Source organism: Mauremys mutica, chromosome 7, assembly GCF_020497125.1.
Source record: "Mauremys mutica isolate MM-2020 ecotype Southern chromosome 7, ASM2049712v1, whole genome shotgun sequence".
In the NCBI taxonomy this organism is placed as follows: Eukaryota; Metazoa; Chordata; order Testudines; family Geoemydidae; genus Mauremys; species Mauremys mutica.
The window spans coordinates 5,245,208-5,270,075 of NC_059078.1; the positions used below are offsets into that span (position 1 = coordinate 5,245,208).

At 40.4% G+C, this 24,868-nt stretch overlaps 1 protein-coding gene and 1 long non-coding RNA gene across 2 annotated transcripts in view; one reads left to right on the forward strand and one right to left on the reverse strand.

Moving 5' to 3' along the window:
* Positions 1–22,874, forward strand: part of SYNPR (synaptoporin) — a 170,691-nt gene extending 147,817 nt beyond the window's left edge. Inside the window, exons 5-7 of the mRNA XM_045025506.1 lie at positions 6,295–6,493; positions 19,320–19,511; positions 21,015–22,874. Coding sequence (XP_044881441.1) covers positions 6,295–6,493; positions 19,320–19,511; positions 21,015–21,299 — 676 coding nt within the window. The 3' untranslated portion in view covers positions 21,300–22,874. The remainder of the gene's footprint in view (positions 1–6,294; positions 6,494–19,319; positions 19,512–21,014) is intronic.
* Positions 8,388–14,602, reverse strand: LOC123374999. The gene is made up of 3 exons (XR_006581278.1): positions 14,423–14,602; positions 9,422–9,524; positions 8,388–8,619 (listed from the first exon to the last, which is right to left on the reverse strand). It is a non-coding gene; the product is annotated as an uncharacterized LOC123374999 (long non-coding RNA).
* Positions 22,875–24,868: the final 1,994 nt, after the last annotated feature.

Consider the following 24,868-nt stretch of genomic DNA (forward strand, 5'->3'; position numbering starts at 1 on the left):
TTCATGTGCAGAGAAGTTTTCCCTGTTGGACATCTATTTACCAGCAGTCAACAAACACAAATATGTCATAGAAAAATAGAGGGCTGTTCACAGCTGCTTATACTAATGTCTGCAAGTAAAATTCATGCCAGGTTGAACTTGACTTTGTGGCCTTGGCTCATTGACTTACTAGGACAGGTAGCACTGAACGTTGCCGGTGCTGCTAGCGAGCTGCTCCTTGTACTTAGGAGGTGAGTTACAAGAGAGGGTAAGGTGCAAGAGATTGCTGTAAAAAGCAGAAAGGGGCAGTTGAGTGGAGGAAGAACTGAGGGAGAAGACCAATGAAAAGAGGGAGAGGTGGGCTGGGTAGGGAGACCGGAGATCAGAAGCAATGGGGGATGAATAGAAAACAGAAGGGGTGGCAGAGATGCAGCAAAAGCGAAAGGAAGAGATGGAGAAAATGTCTTTGTGAGTCACTGACAAGCAATGTTATCCCCAGAAAAGCAGAATCAGGCATCCAGCAGTGGTAGGACATTAGAGAAGAGTTTGGAGCTCCCAGCCTAACACAAGAAAATGTCATTAAAGGTGATCCTAATTGATAATCCCAATTCTTCATTTTTCACCTGGGACCTGTCCCAATTTAACAAACATAGAATTATAGAATCATAGAACTGGAAGGGACCTCAAGAGGTCATTTAGTCCAGTGTCCTGCACTCATGGGAGGATTAATTATCTAGACCGTTCCCGACAGGTGTTTGTCCAACCTGCTCTTAAAAATCTCCAATGATGGAGATTCCACAACCTCCCTAGGCAATTTATTCCCAGTTCTTAATCACTCTAACAGTTAGGAAGTTTTTCCTAATGTTCAACCCAAACCTCCCTTGCTGCGATTTAAGCCCATTGCTTCTTGTCCTATCTTCAGAGTTTAAGAAAAACATTTTTTCTTCCTCCTCTTTGTAACCATCTTTGACATACCTGAAAACTGTCCCCTCTCAGTCTTCTCTTTTCCAGATTAAATAAACCCAATTTTTTCAATCTCCCCTCATAGGTCATGTTTTCTAGACCTTTAATCATCTTTGTTGCTCTTCTTTGGACTCTCTCGAATTTGTCCACATTATTCCTGAAATGTGGTGCCCAGAACTCGACACAATACTCCAGTTGAGGCCTAATCAGACTGGAATAGAGCAGAAGAATTACTTGCCGTGCCTTCCTTACAACACTCCTGCTAATACGTCCCAGAATGATGTTCGCTTTTTTTGCAACAGCGTTACATTGTTGACTCATATTTAGTTAGTGGTCCACTATGACCCCCAGGTCCCTTTCTGCAGTACTCCTTCCTAGGCCGTCATTTCCCATTTTGTATGTGTGCAACTGATTGTTCTGTCCTAAGTGGAGTTCTTTGCATTTGTCCTTATTGAATTTCATCCTATTTACTTCAGACCATTTCTCCAGTTTGTCCAGATCATTTTGAATTTTAATCCTATCCTCCAAAGCACTTGCAACCACTTTCAGCTTGGAGAGGTTGCAAGTGCTTTGCAAATTTTATAAGTGTACTCTATATGCCATTATCTAAATCATTTATGAAGATATTGAACAGAACTGGACTCAGAACTGATCCCTGCAGGATCCCACTCATTATACCCTTCCAGCATGACTGTGAACCACTGATAACTACTCTCTGGGAACGGTTTTCCAGCCAATTATGCACCCACCTTATGGTAGCTCCATCTAGGTTGCATTTCCCTAGTTTATTTATGAGAAGGTCATGTGGGACAATATCAAAAGCTTTACTAAAATCAAGATATACCACGTCTACCACTTCCCCCCATCCACAAGGCTTGTTATCCTGTCAAAGAAAGCTATCAGGTTGGTTTGACACAATTTGTTTTTGACAAATCCATGCTGACTGTTACTTATCACTTTATTATCTTCTAGATCTTTGCAAATTGATTGCTTAATTATTTGCTCCGTTATCTTTCTGGGAACAGAAGTTAAGCTGACTGGTCTGTAATTCCCTGGGTTGTCCTTATTTCTCTTTTTATAGATTGACACTATATTTGCCCTTTTCCAGTCTTCTGGAATCTCTCCTGTCTTCCATGACTTTTCAAAGATAATCACTAATGGCTCAGATATCTCCTCAGTCAGCTCCTTCAGAACTTTAGGATGCATTTCATCAGGCCCTGGTGACTTGAAGACATCTAACTTGTCCAAGTAATTTTTAACTTGTTCTTTCCCTATTTTAGCCTCTTCTGATCCTACCTCATTTTCACTGGCATTCACTACATTAGACTCCATTCACTACCAACCTTCTTGGTGAAAACCGAAACAAAGACGTCATTAAGCACCTCTGCCATTTCTACATTTTCTGTTATTAGTTCCCCCCCCCCCCCGATTGAGTAATGGGCCTTCCCTGTCCTTGGTCTTCCTCTTGCTTCCAATGTATTTGTAGAATGTTTTCTTGTTACCCTTTAGGTCTTTACCTAGTTTAATCTCGTTTTGTGCCTTGGCCTTTCTAATTTTGTCCCTACATACTCGTGTTAATTGTTTATATTCATACTTTGTAATTTGACCTACTTTCCATTTTTCGTAGGACTCTTTTTTGATTTTGAACGTCTAGAACAAATCCTGCAATGAGGATCATCTATCTTCCTCCTGCTAGGGCTGAGTCATGGCCTATTTTTGAGCCCTTCTGCACAGCTGATCTATAGATTGTTTGGGCTGAGGTGAGGTGGCCACAAGTGGCACCAATTACTGCAGCCTCCCTTAAGGGCTGGAAAAATCTAAACATAGACGCTCATGAGTAAAAATAATGTAATAAAAGAAGGCTGGTGTAATCACAGTGTATCCAGTATCCCTGTAAGACACTTGGCCAGGAAGGTACTGCCAGAGAGATCCAGGGGTTAGAAATTTAAAACCAAAACTTCAGGCCTATCATGGGTCAGAGCAAAGGACACAGTAAGGGTGAATGGAGGGTAGAAAAGAGAAACTATATCAATTAGTTTTGAAATATCCCATCAGGCTTGCAAAAACCATTTTGAGAGACTCAGAGCCAGATCGTCAGACTTCAATGACGTGAAGTCAGTTTGCACCAGCTGAGGATCAGGCACCCAGCTTGAGATGCATTGGAGAAAACTTTGCAGACTGCCCCTTAAGTGTGATGAGAATCATGTCCTTTAGTTACTTTACCTTTGGTCAGCTGTTTGCTACTCACATTAATTGCCTCAAAATGTTATTTCAGGACTGCAAGAGGAAAAGAAAGGGCTAGAAACAGATTTTAAAATGATAAAATGTGGGCAGGCTCCTAATATTACCTCTTTATTCTTTCTTTTTCTACCTCGTTGCTTTTATGGTTTAACTAAGCACAGTTCCATCATTCTTCAAAAGCTAATGCTGGGCCTGAAGTGAAATTTACAAGTCATGGTCTTGTGTCTTTGCAAGTCTGTTTAACAGGTGTTAGCATAAAAATTGCCCAGATGGCTCTGATCCTCAGAGCAAAGCCAGTCTCTTAATAACTTCATTCTTCCCCATTAGAGGACAAAGCCTTCGCTCTGCCCAGCTGGTAAATGTATGCATCAAACTCCCACGGTGGTTGCCATTAAAACATCACCACAGTTGCGTCAGAGTCATATTTGAGATATAACAATATTTCCTGCAGTATTTCAGACCCATAAATTCCTAGAGAAGCATTCAGGAAACTGAGCTTAGATAAATAACTGACAACTTTGCTGTCAGGTTCAGAGGGGCTGAGGACCAAATGGGCATTGGAGAGTGAACTAGTCCTAGTGGTGGTTCCCCCCGGATAGATCAGAATTAAGATACATTGGCAAAATACCATCAAGGAAGCTTGGAGAGCAGCTAACTGTGCTGTCCCTGTTCCATGGATAAATAAAGGATTTCCCCTCTAAGAATGTCAGCCTAGCACTTTTAACAAATGTAATTAACCTGCTTGTGGAATCAGAGGATGGTCATGCTTAATAACTCATCCAGAGCCCACTGAGATCAATGCAAAGTTTCCTGTTGATTCGAATGGGCTTTGAATCAAGTCCTTATTTCTGTATAGGTACGGTACGGTACATAAGCAAAGGAGATATTTTCTTTTTCCATGGTAAGACAATAAGCCTTGATGAAAAATGTATGCATAATAGAGACAGGAAGCTTTAAAACCAAGTCAGATAACTGTCTGAATATATGTTCAGTATCTCTCTCATATGTTCAGTTTTAATCAGACTTTGTTGGCTGATGGGAGACAAGAGCGTCTGTTACTGTACATCTCCAGAATGCTGAAATCTAAGGAGACAAATGAATTATTTTAGCCATACCAAGGATATAGCAGCAGGAGCTCATTGAAGAATATGTCTGCAGCAAATAAATATCTTTATGCATCGGCCAATGAGAGAGTTCCTTCTGTGCATTTAGTTAGGTTCTGTTTGGCTTAGAAGAAGAAAAAGCATGCAATCCACCAATGTCCATTACTCTACCTTGTGAGATTTATACTGTGGATATCTTGTTTTCCTCTAAGGGCCTAATTCTCTTTAGTTAGAAATATATTCATGACTGCTGTTACCTTTGGCACTCATATCCACACATTAATTACCCTCTGTGCTAAGGAATGTCTCCCATAAGGCTCAGCCCTTTCTTAGCTTCAGATCATAACCGCTTTTGGAAATCGCTGCTACCTCTCCAATAGCTCTGTCACCTCCACCTTCCCTAGTCCCTCAGCATTGTAACTGCACCTCTGTCATGCCCTCCTTAATCTGCTCCTCGATTGTGTTCATTAGATTTGCTTTTCTAACTGCCCAATATCTATCACCCCAGAACCCCCTTTGTTCTTGATATTTATAAATGTAAAAGACTAGAGCCTACAGACATGGTTGTGCCCGCTCATCGTGCAGCACCACTTCTGCCTGGTGCTCTGTTCCTGCATTCTAATGCTGTTTGATTTCCAAGTTACTATCAAACACTGAGTTAACGGGATTAGGTCTCTGTCTAGACTAAGGGTCGGCAACCTTTGGCACGCGGCTCACCAGGGTAAGCCCCCTGGTGGGCCGGGCCGGTTTGTTTACCTGCCTTGTCCACAGGTTCGGCCGATCGCAGCTCCCACTGGCCACAGTTCGCCACTCCAGGCCAATGGAGGCATCGATGCTTGGATTTTCTGCTTAATGAAATCTCTTCAGATACTTGGTATCCGAGTCCTTGCCACAGGGCGGTGATGCTTCAGCTACATAAGTATTCGGAGTTGAGTGCCAGTTGACACTTTTCAGCGTTCCGGATCAGCTATGACACAGATGATATTGGAGCAGAATGGCGAGGAGAGATTGATTGGCTGCCCAAACCATTGGGCGATCTTTTAACTGGCATTTGTTGGGAAGTTTTAATATTAAAAATAACGCCCCCACACACAGTCCCGATCTTAACCTCGGTTCATGCTAGTGGTGGCTAACAGAACCCAATGGATCAAACCTGGGGGGGGCGGGTGTTGGCTCACAATGTGTTTCTTCCTGGGCTTGCAAACATCTTTCCATAGCATGATTCAGGGAAGTTGGTGTTGGTTGAACAGAGGGGACAACCTCTGCATGGGAAACGCTGTTGCAATTTAGAGCTGAGTCAGCAGTGACTGGTTCGTGCACTCTCTCTCACACACACACGGATTTTCTGCTGCAACCACATTTCGAAAGCCTTTTATGTTAAAGTGCCACATACCACACAGTCATGAGTTAAAGATCTACTGGAAGCCAGGCACTATGCAATTTACGCAAGACCTGAGCTTGCTTTAATGATTTATTAAACCAGCAAATTGCACGGTCTTTGTCTGTCATTCTGGATTAGATTGCAAGCAATTTTGTGCTGAATTAATTGTTCTCAAGAAATCAAGAGTCACCCGGTTTTGTAATGTTTCCTCTCCTTAATTATTGTAAAAGTGAAAAATCTGAAGTTTTTTGCTTAGATGAACAAGAGTAATTTTTACTTTTCCCTACAGGACTTCACCGTTATCTCAGATGTTTGTGCAAAAATGTTGAAATGGTCTTACTTAAAGCTAATATTTGTTTATGATGCAGTTGATTTAAAGGCTTTAATTTAGGTTATTACATTCCCAATCCTGCAAACACTTGCACATATGAGTAACCTTAAGCATGTGACAAGCTCCACTGAACTCAGTCAATGGAACTGCTTACACACACAAGGGTTTATAGGATTGAGACCTACATATGTCAGCATTTAAAGCAATGAGAACACAGCTCAGATGTAACCATATCACTAGTAGGTAACAAATCCCTAGGCCTTTTCAACTCACCTCTCCTGTCTTGGATTTTTTAGGTTGCATCAGGTGAATTTTGATGCTCCCACCTGCGAAGGCAAACGACGAGAAACGCTCTCGCTAATAGGGGACTTCTCTTCTTCTGCGGAATTCTTCGTCACTATCGCGGTCTTTGCCTTCCTCTATTCCTTGGCAGCCACCGTTGTTTACATTTTCTTCCAGAACAAATATCGTGAAAACAACAGGGGGCCTTTAATTGTAAGTGGGAATTTTCAGTGTCTTTTGTGTCTTTTTCCTATTGGATTTTTGGTGCTTGTGTTTGTTGTCTTGTTGGAGAATTGATGAGTGTCCCACTTCCTTGTGCAGCTCTTGACTCTGATACTTCCATGCTTAATGTTGATTTAATCAGTTAGGACCATGAGAAGAGGGATGATGGAAACCACATGGCCCGTATAAATATAATTTGGTCTCAATCCTGTGAGTACGTGTGGTACATTATGCCCATTGACTTCAATGAGACTTTTCAATTGTGTTGTAAGTGTTTTCAGGATTGGGTCCTTACTGGTGAAGCTACTGGTGGAATGTGGGAAAGTGGTGAATGGATGGTCTGGGAAGGAGAGATTGCTGAGGCCGGGAAGAAGTAGGCAGGTGGAAAAGCAGGGGGAGAAGAGAAATCTCTAGGCGCAATACAGATCTTAGAGTGACCCTAACAGGCCACTAAAATGATGCCTTGGAGCCCAAACTTAACCCTAAAGACAGCTTGTTTGTTGATTTAGCAGCTACATCCACATCTAAATTTTAGACCATTATCTGCTGTAGATTTGTTGAGAATGCCACAGGGGCCTATGCTACTGTGTAGTCAGCTAGGAATATTTTGCTCCCTGAGATGGGGTTTTGTCACATTATTTGTGGAATGTTTCTGGGGCTGGTTCTGCAGCATCACACTGTCCTCTGTGCTGAGTTCCCCGTGGGTTCACAGTTCCACACTGGGTATTAATTTATCCCACTATTTGAGGTAACAGCATTGTGCAGCTCCTGCTTCAGTGCACTGTAGCTGTGGTTGTTTCTCTACAAAGATTGATTCTTGCAAGGTCAGAATAAAAATCAATGGCTATTAAATAGCCACTTTATTATAAATCAGTCTTTTAGGGTCCTTTTCTTCCTGGGTTCCATTCCCACTTGAATGCATCATGAATCGTGAGATGCCCTGTGGTCTGTTTATTCAGATAATCTCGGCATGTTTGAGTCTCATGTTACACTTGGATTTAATTGGTTCTCTGAATGTGCACGTGTTTACAGGAACCCACTTATGTCTTGTCTCCTTATTCACATATTGAATTCTTCCTTCCAAAGATTGTAGAGGAGAAAAAGGATACACTGGGGTGAGTTGCGAAACATACGGCTGTGGAGAACAATTCAATTAGAGAAGGGCTTAAGGGGAAAAAAAATTCAGCTCTGGATTTCAAATACCCCAAAGTTCATTAGGGGGGAGGGAAAGGGGGGCGATCCAGTCTATTTGGTTCAGAACTGTCTCTACAATGACTTGTAGTTTTACATGCATAATAAAAACACAAGGTAAATAAAAGCAAAATACTATAAATTGCCAATATAGAAGGGATGTACCTATTGAAGGAAATGTCTAGAGTAAAAGGGAAGGTTGCAGAAATATCTTTTTAGTGCTGGGTGAAAAGTTTTTCTTTAAAAAATGTCTGTTTTGAGCTATTCAACTTTTTTGCAACATTCAGAATTTCCAACATGACAAATTGATTTAAAATAAAAAAAAATAGGTTCAGTTCCCATCTAATGAAATAAAAATGAAAATGTTTTGGGTTTGGGGTTTTTGTCTCCTTTTTTCCCTTTTCACACTGGAGGGAAAAACATTTACTGGAAAAGGTGAGGGAGAAAGAGGGGAAATCCCTAAAAAAAGTGAAATACACAATTTTTTTGCTTTGATTCCATTTGATTTAATTTGAATGAAATAAATTTTTATTTCAAGTTGCTTAATCAGAAAATCTGAATATTCCACAGGAAAAAAGCTGAACAAAATGAAAAATTTTGGTTTCAATTGTTTTGTGGAAAATAATTCAGTGTTGTTGTTTTTTGGACCAACTGCAATCACTACAGAAAATAACTTACAATAAGGAGAGTGGAAAAATGATACTAAAATCTCAGAATACCATGTAGTTTGTTATTACATGATATTTTACTGTTAAGAATATTACTGCCATATTGCTTCCAAAATTCATTCAAAATCCACGGTGCAGTCATCACAGGTAACAGCGTAGTATTAATTCACTGTGTTCTCTTTAACCAATTGTAATGGAGTCCCGGGGTTACATTTAATAGGCTTCTGTGGCTAATGTTGTTGTTCTCAGTTTTTCCGTCTGTAAAACAAGGATCATTTACATTACTCATAAGGGTGTTCTAAATATTAAGCCGTCTATTTGCACAGTGTTTTAAAGATGTAACCAGCTGTTGGTGCTGACTATGGTTATGAAGTTTCACTGTAGCATGACATCTTGCTGGGTGTCTTAGTAATGAAAACCCATGTAAATTTCAGAAAATTTCTAGTAACTTGCTGAGATTTTTTTCTGTTGAAATATCATTCAGTGCGACTTTTAACTGGCCTATCCATTTACACAGCATGGTTGGGAGCATAGTGACCATTACAATTTATTCTGACAATTATTATCTCATTGAGTACTTGTACTCCCGTGTCTGTCTGTATCCATCTGTCCAGCTCCTTGGGGCACAGACCATCTTTATGTTCTGTGTTTGTGCTGCGCCTAGCACAGTGGGCACTGGTCCAAGACTAGGGCTCCTAGGCACTGCCATAATATAAATAAATAATAAAATTAATAATTTGTACATGCAGTGAGATTCATTGGGAGCATTTAGGTGCTGGCAATAGAGAGTTCTTGAAGCGGTTTCTTCAAAGAAAACAAACTTAATCTTCTCTTCAGGTTGGAGAGACCAATCTCTATTACAGAGATAACATGGGTGGCACAAATCGACACCGAGTAGCCCTGCCCCTCCGATTTCAGCCAGAAACACGTCTCCTTGTCAATTGTGGAGAATCTACCACTTCTCCAAGTGAGAGGGAGAAAATGAGAGTAATGCCTCAGTCACTAAGCCCAGTGGAAAAGAGAAGTGATTATGAGACCCAGTAATTTAAAATGTCTCTACCTGAAAGAGTTAGTGTAGCGGTGAGGCACAAAGAAGCAGAAAACATCGGCAATCAAGTGGCCTGTCAGTCTCCGTTCTTTTCACCTTCAGGCCTTCACCCCATCTACAAAGGAAGAAAAAGAAGGTGCAGCCAGACCTCATTCAAGGGCCCATATCATCTGAGTTTACTTCCCAATCTGAAAATTAAAAGTGCAAACCAGCATCCTGTATGGCACAAGCCCATGTAGCCCATATAACGGTGAAATATTGGCAGTGAAAAGCCTGAAACACACCTATCTTTGATCCCTGAGATGCTGATCCTCCCGAAGAAAGTTATTCTACAACTCTAGAATGTTCTGGGCAGCGCTGAAGCAATCTAAGAGGCCTCCTCTTCACAGCAGAGATACATAAACCAATTGTCAGTTATTTCCTCTAATCACTGGGGATGGGCACTCCTAATGCCATTTCTATAGTGCATTTTTGCCTGCTCCTCAGTGAATCATTAGGTAGAAGATGATCACAATTTCAGTCTTCACTTTGTTCTTGTCCTTGATCCCAAGCTAACCTTGAACAAAAAAAACCCCACCCCTTTTAAACTTCACTCTCACTCTTGTATTAACATTTGTTCATTCTGTGATTACTCCCGCCTTTAAACTTCACACTTCAGGATTTTTAAAATAAATTCTATAGGAAAAATGGGGGGAAAGCTGTGTCACTTGAACTTTAAAAAAGGACAGAAACCCTGAAATAGACAATAGGAGCACTGCCAATGAATCAAATCGCATTGAGCCTAATTTAATGTGAAGTATAGTATCATTAGAACAAATTCAACATTTTAATTCCTTGCAGGGACAAGAAAACCATATAACATACATTTTGGTAATTAAAGGTTTTAAATAGTATGAAAAAGCAATATTTATTACTGTGACAACCCAGAAATCATTAGATAGTATAAATTATTTGTACAAATATACACATTTGTGTGTTAAGGTTTTCAATAAACAACACTTTAATTGAAGCTTATATTTTCTTGAGAAGGAGAGAACAGTAAGAAATCAAACATTATTGTGATTAAATATTTCCAATAACGAAAGATTTCAGTTCCCTCTGCCGCCAGTCTGATGATAATGCTAAAGACAGTGCAGGTAGTGATGCCTATCAGTAAAGTTTCCATTATAAGACCCTGTTTTCAGTTACTTATTACTCTACCAAATTGTAACCATTCAGGCTGAAATTTTCCATCTGCCTAAGGTTGAACTTTTTTGGAAAGTGTCAGCGCTAATGGTTCAATTGCTTCTGAAAACGATGTTATGGAAAAATACATTGTTTTTCCATGTTAAAAAAATCCATATCGCCATTTTATTGAGATATTCTAGCACTGCCTGAGGTCAGGGTTGTGCTTTTGTCACGCCTTTGAAAATATGCCCACATTGGACCAAGTTATAAACCTCTGAAAAATCTCTGTTTGCACCTACTCAGTAGAGACTTGTTAGCGCTTGACAGCTAAATTGTCTGAAGGCTAGTATCTGAAAACCTGGGCTGTCACACACAGGTGTGGCAGAGCCACAAAGTAATCCACCATCTGTGCAGTTTCCTTCATACAGCCAATGAAATTGTTGCTTGCATATTAGCTGTAGATTAAGGGTGTGATTGGCTGAGTTATCTCTGAGTGGTCTAAGACTCGTGGCATAGAATAGATACATACCTTACTGTAGCTGTACCATGTACACGTGTAATTTGTAAAGGCAAAATGTCTGATAACTTAAAATGGGAGAGTAACAGACTGCAAGTCCCGGGGATGATAACCCGGGTGATATCCTGGACAAAATTGTTCTCGGCCAAGCTTGCAGTGCTTTTCATCTCTTCACACTGACTCAACAGGCATTCTGGGCTTCAGAGCGACACCCAATGACAGTCCTGGAATCTTAGGCTACGTCTACGGCGGGTAGCGATCGATTTTTCAGGGATCGATATATCGCGTCTCATCTAGACGCGATATATCGATCCCCGAACGCGCTCCTATCGATTCCGGAACTCCACCACCACGAACGGCGGTGGCGGAGTCGACATGGAGAGCCCCGGACATCGATCCCGCGCCGTGAGGACGGGTAAGTGATCGATATAAGATACTTCGACTTCAGCTACGTTATTCACGTAGCTGAAGTTGCGTATCTTATATCGATTTTCCCCCTTAGTGTAGACCAGCCCTTATATAGATTCCTTCTGCACTAAGTATGCTCCATCCCCCGTCTGCTCCTGCATACTGACCACCCGGTGCTTGGGCTTATCCTCACAGAGCCATTGAGCAGGCTCGAGACTTTCCTTGTAATTGTTCCCTCTGACTGCTGGCCTCTGTGGTAGCCGTCACAGGAACTGAGAGCAGGGAGCCTGTCTCTCCTTTCTCTCACTGCAGGCCCCCACCCAGGCAGTGTGGCAGAGAAGGCGGGAGCTACCTGGCTCAAATGCAGATGGGAGAAAAAGAGGAAGGGGAGAGAGAGCTGATTGTAGCAGGGAGTGGGGATTGGAAGGAGAGCCAGGACTTGGGGACAGGAGCAGAGGGAGCAGAAGATGGGGAAGCGGGGACAAGAGCAATCTTAATTTTGGCATTTCCTGACTTTTGGGTGCTTCCCTCTGCAACCATAATGTTCTTTTAACATAGTTGGGTTTTTTTTATGTAATATGTATGTACAGTATGTACTGAGCTGTCTGTTAATAATAATTCTAAGCATCAGTCACATTTGACTCTGCAGCTGAACTTTGTTTTATTTCAAAATCCTAAACAACATGCACATTCTAAATATAAATCTGGGTCCATCTCGAGGAATGAAAAAGTAGGGGAACAAATGTAAATGAAAAACTATTCTAGTAATGGATTAGTATTCAACAGACAGGAATATTTTTAAAGGAATTAATTACACGGGTGACCTAGACTCTAATGGGCATAGAGTCTAATTCTGAGGTTTACCAAAAAAAAAGTCATTTTCTGAGACATCCATTACTCAGGGCAGGTATCTAATCTGAGGCCGATGGCCCTGTTTCTGAGCACATTACAGTGGAGTGACTCCATTATCTCCCGGGGAGTCGCTCCTGATTTACACTGGTCTGAGATCAGAATCAGACTGGATAACCTTAATGCATTCCAGCCTCATCTATTTCAATAACGTACTGAAAAGCTATATAGTCTCCGTCATTGGCAAGCAGATAGTAACCAATCCAATTAAGCCATACAAAGCTTTTGGGAATGTGGGGCAGGCAATGGGATATTTCCATCATGTTCTGAATGGGAAACTGTTTGGGAGAACATTCATAATCTGCGTCAGTCAGTACATATCATCCATCGTCTTGTTTTTCTTTACAAGCTTCTCCATGTGTACCCCACTTAGAATATGTTATGTGACAGCTATAATACATTGTGCCTTCATCTGCTTTTACTGTTTTCTGGGGGAGATTTATAGGTCATCTTGAAAAATCACATACATTTAATTACTATTGAATGTAACTTTAATATTCAAATCAGTTCAATAACGGCACAAATTAATAAGAGCATTAGAAAACTGATACTGATGACTACAAAATTGAAGAGAGACTTCTCACTTGCAAAGTGATCAGTGGATACATCTCATTGAAAATACGCATGTAAAAGGATGAAGTCTTTCCTTAGCATCTGGAATTCAGTGAATAATTAAAACAAACAGGAGGTTATTTGGTATTCTACATATAGTATGTAATAATTACAAATATGTACATTTAAAACAATCGTGTCTATTTTTCTCTTCTTCACAAGATATCCTTTGCTGCATATTTTTAAATTTTGTCCTCCTTTTGTATTTTAGAAAATAAGAATTTTCATAAAAATCCAGAGAACAAATACACAGAACAATGACTGCCTCTTTACAATTAAAAGAAAAATGAAAGCTACCAATAATCTTAAGCATTCTGTGCATTTCAAAGTGACATTTTCAATCCACATTTGTCAGAATCTCCTTCCTTAGAGGTTTTTAAGGTCAGGCTTGACAAAGCCCTGGCTGGGATGAATTAGTTAGGGATTGCTCCTGCGCTGAGCAGGGTGTTGGACTAGATGACCTCCTGAGGTCCCTTCCAGCCCTGATGTTCTATGATTTCTTTTTTAAAACACAAGACTGTTTTACTTCATGCTTTATTAGAATAGAATGTGCATTGTCTCTTTGAACCAAGAAGGTTCCAACTGTATCTGTCACATTCTTAATGTTCCAGACTAACCTGATTTATCATCATAAAGCTAAACCATCACACCTGAAGGATTACCGGTATTTTATTTTACTATTCAAAGATGCTACATTCTTGTCCAAGCTTCAGTTAGCCAGGGGCAAGAGAAAGAACAGAAAAATGCCCATCTTGCGTGCAAAAGGCAGAGTCTGGAAATTCTTCATTTTCCTCTTAGCTGATCCCTCAGCACTTTGTCAGTTTCCATACCTGAATATGGCAGCCTGCTAGCAAGCTCCTTCAGTGAAAAGTCAATAAGGATACAGCCAGCTCCCTGGACTTCTTTTCCTTTAACTTTATATTCTGGTTCAGGGGCTTCCTCATCCCTAGAATTTGCTGATAAACAGACAGGCATCAATTTGGACTGGCGGGGGGAATCATTTTTCAGACTCTGTCAAATCCGCTCCAAGCCTTTGCTTATCACTAGGCATATAAATCTTGGCATATAAATCTATCTATCTTGGCATATATCTATATATCTTGGCATATATCTATATATCTATATATATATATATCTATATATATAAATCTATATATCTTGGCATATAAATCTATCTATATGCCTAGATATACTTATATATCTAGGCATATAAATCTAGGCATATAAATCTTGTACAAAACCTTATGCCAGATCTAGAAGTGATGTCTCTCCAGCATGGTCAGATTTATGTGGGGGGAATTCATCAATCCAGGAAGTATTTTCAGAACAGTATTATACGACAGGAGGCAAAACAGGTAGCCAATGTACTACCTGAAATTAAAAAAAAAAAATAGGCTTACCTCTTTCTCTTAAAGGTTAACAAAAGGGAAGGTGAAGACACGTATAGCTGTGACTTTTGGCATTGAGGAATGTGATCACATGCATTAGGGGGCTGTACATTTCTTTTCTGCATGGTTTGTTAACATTTTTCAAAAAGTAGTCTGAAAAATTGGTCGAGTTACGTAGCACATTGCAAACCTTTCAGCAGAGGCTGAAATTGTGCTTCCTTATAGAATCTAAGAACAATGAGAGAGAATGTGGAACGTTCATTCTAATTGTTTAGCTATAATTTAGAGCTGAGTGAAATCTTTTGTAAAGAGGAGCATCTCAAAGGGAAATGCTGGTAGGCATTATTATTTTTCATTCATTTGAATTACAGTGGTGCCCAGAGGGCCTCAACCATGATACCAATATCAGGGCCCCTTTGTGCTACGTGCTACACTTTTATTTCATAAGGAATTGCCTGTGCCTTGAAGAATTTAGTCTAAATACACAAGACATAGGCTGGGAGAAGGCTAATACTATATCCCCATTGTACCGAAGGAGAACTTTTACACCCCAAACTGGAACATGCTAATATAGAGATTACTTTGTCTTCAGACAAGGAGCATTTTGTATGGCTGAAGGAAAGTGCATATTCTGGAAATGATTGGCTGTTCTTTTGAAGGAGACAGAGCAAACATTTAATGTCTTTGTTCAATCAGTCACCTGGGAGATGTTACAAAGAAATGGGGAATTGATGGTTTGTGGCTCATTAACGTTAATTTGGTACATAATTAAAAATTCACAATTATATATCCATGAAAACTGTAGCATTTTTTAATCTAAAATGTTCTGATGGGTCCCTTCAAATACTGGGAGGATTGGATTGGAAAAACAGCCACATATCTGGACCTGAACCTTCTCCAAATGTAGAGTTGTCCATACCCAGTCACACTGCTGGGTTACAAAAATTAGGAACTTGCCTCCAGCGGTAGCAAATACCTTATAGAAATACCAGAGGAATCTCTATAATCTTGTTGCCATTTTTTAATGCAGCTGAAGGGGAAGAGATTGTTTCCTGAGCCCTGCTGTGCTCTGCCAAAGGATGTTGTGAAGGCCAAGACTATAACATGGTTCAAAAAAGAACTAGATAAGTTCATGAAGGATAGGTACATTGATGGTTATTAGCTGGGATGGGCAGGGATGGTGTCCCTAGCCTCTGTTTGCCAAAAGCTGGGAATGTGCAAGGACGGATGGATCACTTGATGATTACCTCTTCTGTTCATTCCCTCTGGGGCACTTTGTATTGGCCTCTGTCAGTAGACAGGATACTGGGCTAGATGGACCTTTGGTCTGACCCAGTATGGCCGTTCTTATGCATATGTTCTAAAGTCTGCCATGTGATTGTGCCTATCTTAACATACATAGGTACAAATTTTGCTACTGTTCATCAAAGTATCCCTCGATGCCATCTGACTTAGTGACCTCCCACAACACTGAAGTGTGGAAGGTGGCAACACTCATCACAACAACAAGTGCAGCTTGAAATTTGAAAAACAGTAATGCGGCACGAGTTTGACACCAACAAAATGTTTCTCAGTCATAATAGAAAAGAAAAATCATGTAAAATTTCATTGGAAAAAAAATAAAATGTCATAAAAGTGCTCTACTGAGGAATTTTTTTGCCAAACTCAAAAAACAGACAACAAACTATTTTGCTATGAATATTAAATACAATTCTTAACATTACCCTCTTGGATCTGCACAGTATATTTCAAATCTAGATTTGTGCTTTCCCTGAACGTGCAGCCCTTGCCTCTTTTCCAATGGCACCTCTAGGAAAAGAGCAGAGTGTGTGAGCTGAGATTTGAGAGAGAAACTTCGCAGTGAGAAGTGAGCAGTAACCATGCAACAATACACGGAAGTGATCCGTAGACATTGTTGAGGGATAGCTACTAAAAATGCTGATTTTGTTCGAAAGAAAAAAATTGCTCAGGGGATATTAAACATTCAAAATGTAAGATTTGTTTTAGAATACAGAAACTCAGGCTTTCACTACCAAGGAGAAATCCTCATGCTAAGAATTAAACCCCAGAATAACTTAGCTTGAAATTCTCTTTTATTTTCAGCACGTTGTTATCTTGTAGCTCTGCTCCTCCCAGAGCTGTGGGAACATTCAGCCAGAAGCCCAAACCCACTTGAAATCAAAGCGGGTTCAAATTCTAGCCAAAGCCACACAGGTCAGCCCAGACTGACAAACCTTTGGTAGACATAAGCTTGTTCTACTCACACAGTTGTTCCCTTCTACCCAGCTAGTCATGGCTTCAAAATCTTGGGACCTTGCATCCTGGTCTCCAGGGACGCTGGGACCTGCCTCTCTTCTGTGGCCTGCTAAAGGTGCCAATTAAAACACATATTGTATTACCCTCTTTTGGCCTGCAATGTGGACTACTGTTTGGCTTCTGGCATGATCCACCTTCTCTGGTATTTAGAATGGGGCAAGGGTTTTGACTCAGTATCCTGGTTCCCAGAGGCCCACCTTCTGACATTTCCCTTCTGGCTGGACACACGTGTTGTGCCTGCTCTCCTGTACGTTTTCTCCCCATGCTCTGTGCCCCAGTTTGGAGTGGCATTTTTCTGTATCCCTCTCCCTAGATCGGGGTCTCATTTTACAACCTTGGACTGCCTTGCCATTTGTACCCCTGCTCTAGAGTGACGTTTGACCAAACCACGCTTAGCCTGCACCAGCTTGAAACCTGTTGGTGTTAATACATTCCCATCCCAACTGTAAACAGGGCCAAAGCATCAGGGCAGCTGCAGAACAATCACACAGGATTCGACAAACTGAAGCCCAGGAATCCAGCACATTTCAGCTGACTGCGTTGTCCGCTCTTTTTCCAAATGACACTAGAGAAAGGAAAGAGATTAGCCAACACACCTGATGCATAGTGAACACTACATTAGCTCTGAAAAGTCTCCGGCTGGAGGCACCTGCATGAAGTGCTTTGCCAGTTGTTAAGCTTTCCTTTCTTAGCAAGCTTAATCTTCATTATCAAGTTAGTTTCACTCAATTTGCTTCTACCCACCTCAAATTTCTACCCAGTGTTATTAAAAAAAAAAAGCCTTGACTTCCTCAGCTTGATTTAATTTCCAAGGTATTAAAATTCTGGCAGAATTAAGAAAAACAAATTATGCTTAATAAAAAAGGCTTGGATTGGAACCCATGTGACATTTGATGTGCAGTGGTGATGTGCAATTAGATTACATGCCAGGCCCTGTAAGAGTGGACCTCAGTAAATAAAATGTGAATTGTGCTAAATGTCAATGTAGCAATTATCTCAGCAGTTTCAGCCCCAGGTATGATTTTTCAGGAAGATATTTGCCGTTAAACCATACCCGTAGGAGCTAGGATTTGGAGTTTTTTTACTGCTAAGGCTTCAAAGAATAACATCTTTTCATTGGAGGTGTCCTTGAGACTAAATGAATTGCACTCAGGCCTAGCATTTTTACCCACCATGAAGCCCTTGGGTGTTGATATATTTGTCATCAATTCCGTAACACAAGCTTCAAGAGAATCCCTCTAGGTAGCAAGAAGCGAGGTCAGTGTAAATCAAAGCATCGTAGCATGGCCATTTAGCTGCTGCAGACCTGTGTGTCAGGGAGGTTTGCCATTAAAGAGAGTCGCGAGCTTTTGGCATTCTATTGAGGTGCAGTAAATTTAATCCTGTTTGTGAGGGTGAAGAAATCGCTTCTTCATTATTTCTTGTAAGGGTGGCTTATGGATTTAAGTGGCTTCCAGCATCAAAAGGAGGGGGGGAGACTGAGGCGATGACCCTCCTCTAAATTTAAAATATCACTTATGCTTTGCATGTCAACCCACCATACTGCACTTTGTACTGCATTCTTTCACTTCCAGTCATACCTCCCTTATATGTTAAAGTGTGTGTGACGGGGGTGAGGGCAAGAGAGGGAAAGCAGCCTGCATGGGAGATGGTGGGATACCAAGACACAATCATGTAGTGAGTGGCGCGTTAGACTTGCAACACGTCAACCATCTGCTGCAGACTGACAGATGGGATGAAGAGTGACAGTAGAATGGCTCCTTAGTTTTAGCAGGACATAAAAAGCTTGAAAAATATAACACTTTTTTTCCTCCCAAGACCCACACAGTAGCAATAGAGTTTGGTCACTTGTTCCTGTAAAAAGTGAGAGGTGTGTGTAGGCATGTCTGTAACAGAGAATGGGCAACGCACTTTCGGTTGTTCATTAGACACATAAAGCCCTGAAGTTCGTTCTCTCGGGGCTTCACATTGGTAGGAAGTAGTAGGTAATGGTGTGTGGTACCTTGCAGAACCAAGCCCTTGGAATGTTTTTGGTTGGTTGGTTTCTGCTGGTGGTAGTGAAGGCCTAGTCAGTTTCAGATGGCGCTCAGCTGAAATATTGATGCGCAGTGACAGCATTTTGCAAAGGAGCTGCTGAGCACACAGCAAATGGTAACTGAGCTAAAATGAAGCATGTGTGGAACTGCTGGCATGGCCAGACAGTCAAGAGTTCAGCTCCTACCTAGACATCTAAATACGGGCCAGATTTACAAATTCACTCACCTCCCAGCAGCCTGCTTTGTGACACTGAGGGACAGATTTTTCAAGACAGTTCAGCATCCAGCAGGCTGGATGGACTCTTCTGAAAATCTGGCCACTTACTTAGAAACTTAAATCAGATCTGTGCTCATTTGAAAGTCTCTACCTAACGGGGGGCACTGAGCACTTTTGAAAATTCTGGCTGTGGCTTAAGACCATCAGATTATTGCCAGGCAATACAAAGCTCTCTTTCTGTCCTATAGTCTGAAGTTTGATTTTTTGATACATTTCCTCTGATGCTTCGCTGCCCAGTAGACACATCTATCTAATGCTTTTGTCTCATCTGGTTTTACAGGACTTCATCGTGACAGTGGTCTTCTCCTTCTTGTGGCTGGTGGGTTCGTCTGCTTGGGCAAAGGGACTGTCTGATGTAAAGATTGCTACTGATCCAGACGAAGTGCTATTACTGATGTCGGCTTGCAAACAGCAGTCTAACAAATGCATGCCTGTGCGCAGCCCCGTTATGTCAAGCTTAAACACTTCGGTTGTAAGTAGATCTGTTAATTTTTTTTTCTGTAAGGCAATGAAAGTGTGTGCACCTATTTTCAGCTCTCTGAACATGCCGATTGCGCCACATCCTCAGCTGCTGTAAATCAATGTAGGTCCACTAACTTCTCTGGAAGTTCCTAAAACGTTGCCAATGATTTGACTGAAATTGCTGCCCCACTGAGATAGTTACCATGGAGAGAAATTATAGACTGACTCACGGGTAGTTTCATTCAACAGTCAGTTCACTTTCAAAGTGAACATTGAGGACACACCTATAAAACAAGTGTGATTTTACGAATGTATCTCCCATAGGTATGGTTCTCTAATGTGCGGAATATTTATGCCTTTGCCTTTGGTCCCTGCACCAACGATCTTACAGACCAAGGTTCCAATGCTTAGCTAAACTTTGAGCTGCCAACAAGCCATTTCCCTTCCTTTGACACTCCACCTTTGCTTATCTTTCCATCTGGATGCTCATCCCCATCCATGCAGGATCTAAGCCAGACTGCCCATAAGAGCACCCTCCCATACACCCCACCTATAATTCGGTATTCTACTTGTATATCGCCGTCTCCTCCAAATGTATTTTCTTCAGCGGCAATGAGCTCTGCAGGTGGAACACCACAGCCCAACAAAGGTGGTCGCAGCGGCAGCATCAGAATGAGACACACAAAAACCAGAATTAGTATTGTGCACGCTCGCACTGCGCTTCCTGGGTGCAGCAAAGGTTATGTTTGCTTTCAGCTTGAATCTACCATCACGTGTTGAAAAATAAACACTCTGTGTTTGTCTTAAGTAGAGCTGGGAGGAAAACAGTCTTCCTGACCTGACAAAAAATGTTCAAGATTTCGACATTTTCTTCTCACTCCACATCGAGCTGAAAAGTTGAAATCTCAAGGTTCATGAACAGATAATCCAAACATATTCAGGTTGGGTCAACTGAAATTTTGTTTCAATTTTGACTTAATTTTTACTCTGAATTTCTAAGCCAAGGAATTTCAAAGCGAGAAGCAGAACTGTTCATTTAGAAAATGGTGGGGGGGGGGACATTTTGACAAATTAAAAAAGAATTGAAAGTTGTCAAACTGGCCTGTTCCCATGAAAAGTTTAAGTTTCAGCAAATCATGAGTGCCTCTAACACTAATTAATGTTACAAAGACAACAGCAAAACCTTCAACCGCCAACACAACAAAATAGTCAAGGCTTTCTCTGGCAACTCCCGTCCCCTATAAACAACCATCTTCAAACCCCAACTGGTTTAGCTACTTGGGCAAAAAGATGGGCTTTGCAGCCTCTGTCCCTGACTATTTTGGGCTAGGGACGAACCCTTGTTTCACAGCTGAGCATGTAGCTTCCTGAGCCTTTTGGGAAGGGTTGTCTTTAAATAGCCTAGGCTCATTTAATTAAAAGAAGTGTATTGGATAAAGCTGAACATACATATATATATTAGGCCACAAAAATCAGGCCTTTGTACTGATGAATTGCTTTGGTTCTTGTTTAGGTCTTTGGATTCTTGAACTTTATTCTCTGGGCAGGAAATATTTGGTTTGTTTTTAAGGAGACTGGGTGGCATTCCTCGGGCCAGAGGCACCCTCCAGACACCATGGAGAAACAATCAAGCAGCTATAACCAAGGTGGTTATAATCAAGACAACTATGGCCCAACTGGAGGATATAACCAACCTGCAGGCTTTGGCCAACAAGCTAACTATGGCCAGGTGGGTGAATATGGCCAGCAACAGAGCTATAGTCAGAGTGGGCCCACCTCATTTGCCAATCAAATTTAGCATTCACAGAGTTTGCATTCTTATATCCCTTATATGTAAACAGTGTAACAACACTAGATTTCAGTGGCACCAGATTTGTAAAGAAAGTTTAAATAAAGTAATACTCCATGAGAGTATGTCATGTAAATCAAAGATCTAATGATACTTATTGAAGCAGATGGTGGTGGCTAGTTTGTTATTTTTGTCACTAGACAACTGATGATGATGTATTCATCACAGGTGGTGAACTGGAGTAAGTATTGTTGTATGTATTGTATAGATAACTTTATGGTAGTTTGTATGTGTACTAAAATGGTAGAAGCATTTTGTAGCCTCAAGTCTGTAGTATGTAATATGCATAACATAATGAAGTAGAATGGAATTTTTCTTCTGCATTTTGGTGAAAAACAGAAGTGTTTTATTCTGATTTCTAAAGATTAGTCAGTATATTACGATGCATGTAACATTGTTCCCAAATTTTCAAGACTGCCTGTTTGTGACGCTTTAGAGCATTTGTTTTTAGTATATTTTTTCCAGAGGATTTTTTAAATTATTATTTTGATTAACCAATTCCCGTGTGACTTAGTGCATGAATAAGCAGTTTCACACCAACAGAATGTTTTGGACCCTGTATATGGAATTTTTCAATTTCTGCCACTACTTTTTTTTGTTAAATGTATGTTTAAGAAAATGTATGTATATTTTCTATATTTTGCAGAGTTGGGTATATGGCTTACCCAAGTTCTGAATGCTTTGTAACTAAAATGTTTTTCCTTGAAAGAGCATTCAGTAGCATAAACGGTACCTGACCAATCTTTATTCTCGTTAACTAAGCTAAGTATTCATTCTATAAATCACTATTTCTATTGATGTTTTGTGAAACTTTTAATGTGAGCTGTGAAAACTAAGGACCAAGTAACTGTGTTATATGTTTACAAAGGTATTTATTTAATTAGGATAACAGAGGTGCAGATATCAGTAACCAAAACCATGTGAAAAATATGCCACGTGTAGCATGCGTAATTTTAATAAAACATGGCAACGACATAGACCGTTGTTAGTCAACATTATAAAATATAATTATTCCTTTATTCCAGATGGAAATATTTCCATCTATGCTATTTGAAAATCATTAAATGACAGTTCTGTTCCATCATTATGGTGAATGCTGGTTTTGAATAACGGTTTTGGTACTATCAGTAAATGTTAGGAAGATGGCAAAATCTAAAAAAACTCATCTTAAAATATATAAAGGCCAGATTCCTAGCGGGTGTAAATTGGCATCGCTTCACTGAGGATTTGGACTTTGCTTCTTACCGTACATGGGATTCTGTGTAGCCAAAAGGGTCACCTTAAACTCTCTTTTCTTACTCAGTTTGAAGCCTGAAACACAGCATCATAATTGAAACTGATCATCTGCATTTCTAAATAAAAGTGTATCCGTCTATAATATTGTATGAGCTGTAATGTTAAAAGCATCTTAGCATAAAACAGCATAGTCTTATATGATTGTTGTAACCAATTTATGGCTACTCAGTGGATGGATCTATATTGTGATATCTATTTGACCCTAATAAAGTTATTGCATACAATGTACATTTGAAGAGTATGGTGATATTATAACAGTGTAAAATAAGCCTGCGCTAAACCAAAAAGTTGATAATATTTTAACAACTATGTTTTGACCTTATAATCCTCATTTTGAGTATTTTCCAAGATTTTTACAAGGATTGTACAGACATATATTTGGAGACGTGATTCATTTCTGGTAGGTAAGTCAGTGTCACAAGATAAAAACACCCAGTTTTAATGTATACAGTCCAATTTCTGTGTGTTTGTCTCTCTCTCTCTCCAAGCATTAATACATAAATACTGTGTTGTTTAATTGTCCAGAACAAAACAAAGAACTGCAGTGGGCAGGGGATCCTTATCTTCCAGCTTTGCCCCTTTCGTTTGGTGCCTCCCGGTTTCTTGAACTGGGGGAGAGACTTTCTCTAGGGACTTGTGACTTTCTGTCCTGACCTGCCTTAAATTTAAAGCATTGTTCTTTTACATGGCCATTTTTTTTTCTCCACAGTACCAGGTCCCAACCCAGCATCCCGGAACCTTGCAGCCTGTGAACCACAATGGGACTCCACCAGGATGCCAGCTCCAAGCATTCAAAAATCATGGCTCAGGATCCCAAAATCATGAGATTGGCTTAAAATATATATAGAGAGAGAGAGAGAGAGAGGTTATTTCTATTTGCCTTCTCTTTTCTGAGCCTTTCGGGGGCACTCATCATGTTTTCAAGCTTTTCTCCAAAACCATGAGGGTTAGAAACTTACTTTTCTAAATACAAGCTGAGTTTCTCCCATAAGCACAGCACACCAGAAGCTGGGGCTTTTATGACTCATGATAAAATTGCAGGTTGACAGCACTGTCAGGGTCTGCATTCGCAAATCCCAGTGTAGAATTTGGGTCTAAATGAATAACATAATCAACTTGTGTTTTGGACTAACTGTACTTAGATTTTCAGAAATCCTTTGAGAAGGTCACTCACCAAAGGCTCTTAAGCAAAGTAATCTGTCACGGGATAAGAGGGAAGGTCCTCTTCTGGATCAGTAACTGGTTAAAAGACAGGAAACAAATGGTCAGTTTTCAGAATGAAGAGAGGTAAGTAGTGGTGTCCTCCAGGGGTCTGTACTGGACCCAGTCCTATTCAACATATTCATAAATGATCTGGAAAAAAGGGGTAAACAGTGAGGTGGCAAAATTTGCAGATGATACAAAATTGCTCAAGATAGTTAAGTCCCAGGCAGACTGCGAAGAGCTACAAAAGGATCTCACAAAACTGGGTGACTGGGCAACAAAATGGCAGATGACATTCAATGTTGATAAATGCAAAGTAGTGCACATTGGAAAACATCATCCCAACTATATTGTAAAATGATGGGATCTAAATTGTCCGTTACCACTCAAGAAAGATCTTGGAGTCATTATGGAGAGTTCTCTGAAAACATCCACTCAATGTGCAACCAGTCAAAAAAGTGAACTGAACGTTAGGAATCATTAAGAAAGGGATAGATAAGAAGACAGAAAATACCATATTGACTCTATATAAATCCATGGTTCGCCCAAACCTTGAATACTGCGTGCAGATGTGGTTGCCTCATCTCAAAAAAGATATATTGGAATTGGAAAAGGCTCAGAAAATGGCAACAAAAATGATATAGGGTATGGAACGGCTTCTGTATGAGGAGAGATTAATAAAACTAGGACTTTTCAGCTTGGAAAAGAGACAACTAAGGAAGGGGATATGATAGAGATCTATAAAATCATGACTAGTGTGGAGAAAGTAAATAAGGAAGTGTTATTTACTCCTTCTCATAACACAAGAACTAGGGGTCACCAAATGAAATTAATAGGCAGCAGGTTTAAAACAAATAAAAGGAAGTATTTTTTCACACAATGCACAGTCAACCTGTGGAACTCCTTGCCAGAGGATGTTGTGAAGGCCAAGACTATAACCGGTTCAAAAAAGAACTAGATAAGTTCATGGAGGATAGGTCCATCAATGGCTATTAGCCAGGATGGGCAGGGATGGTGTC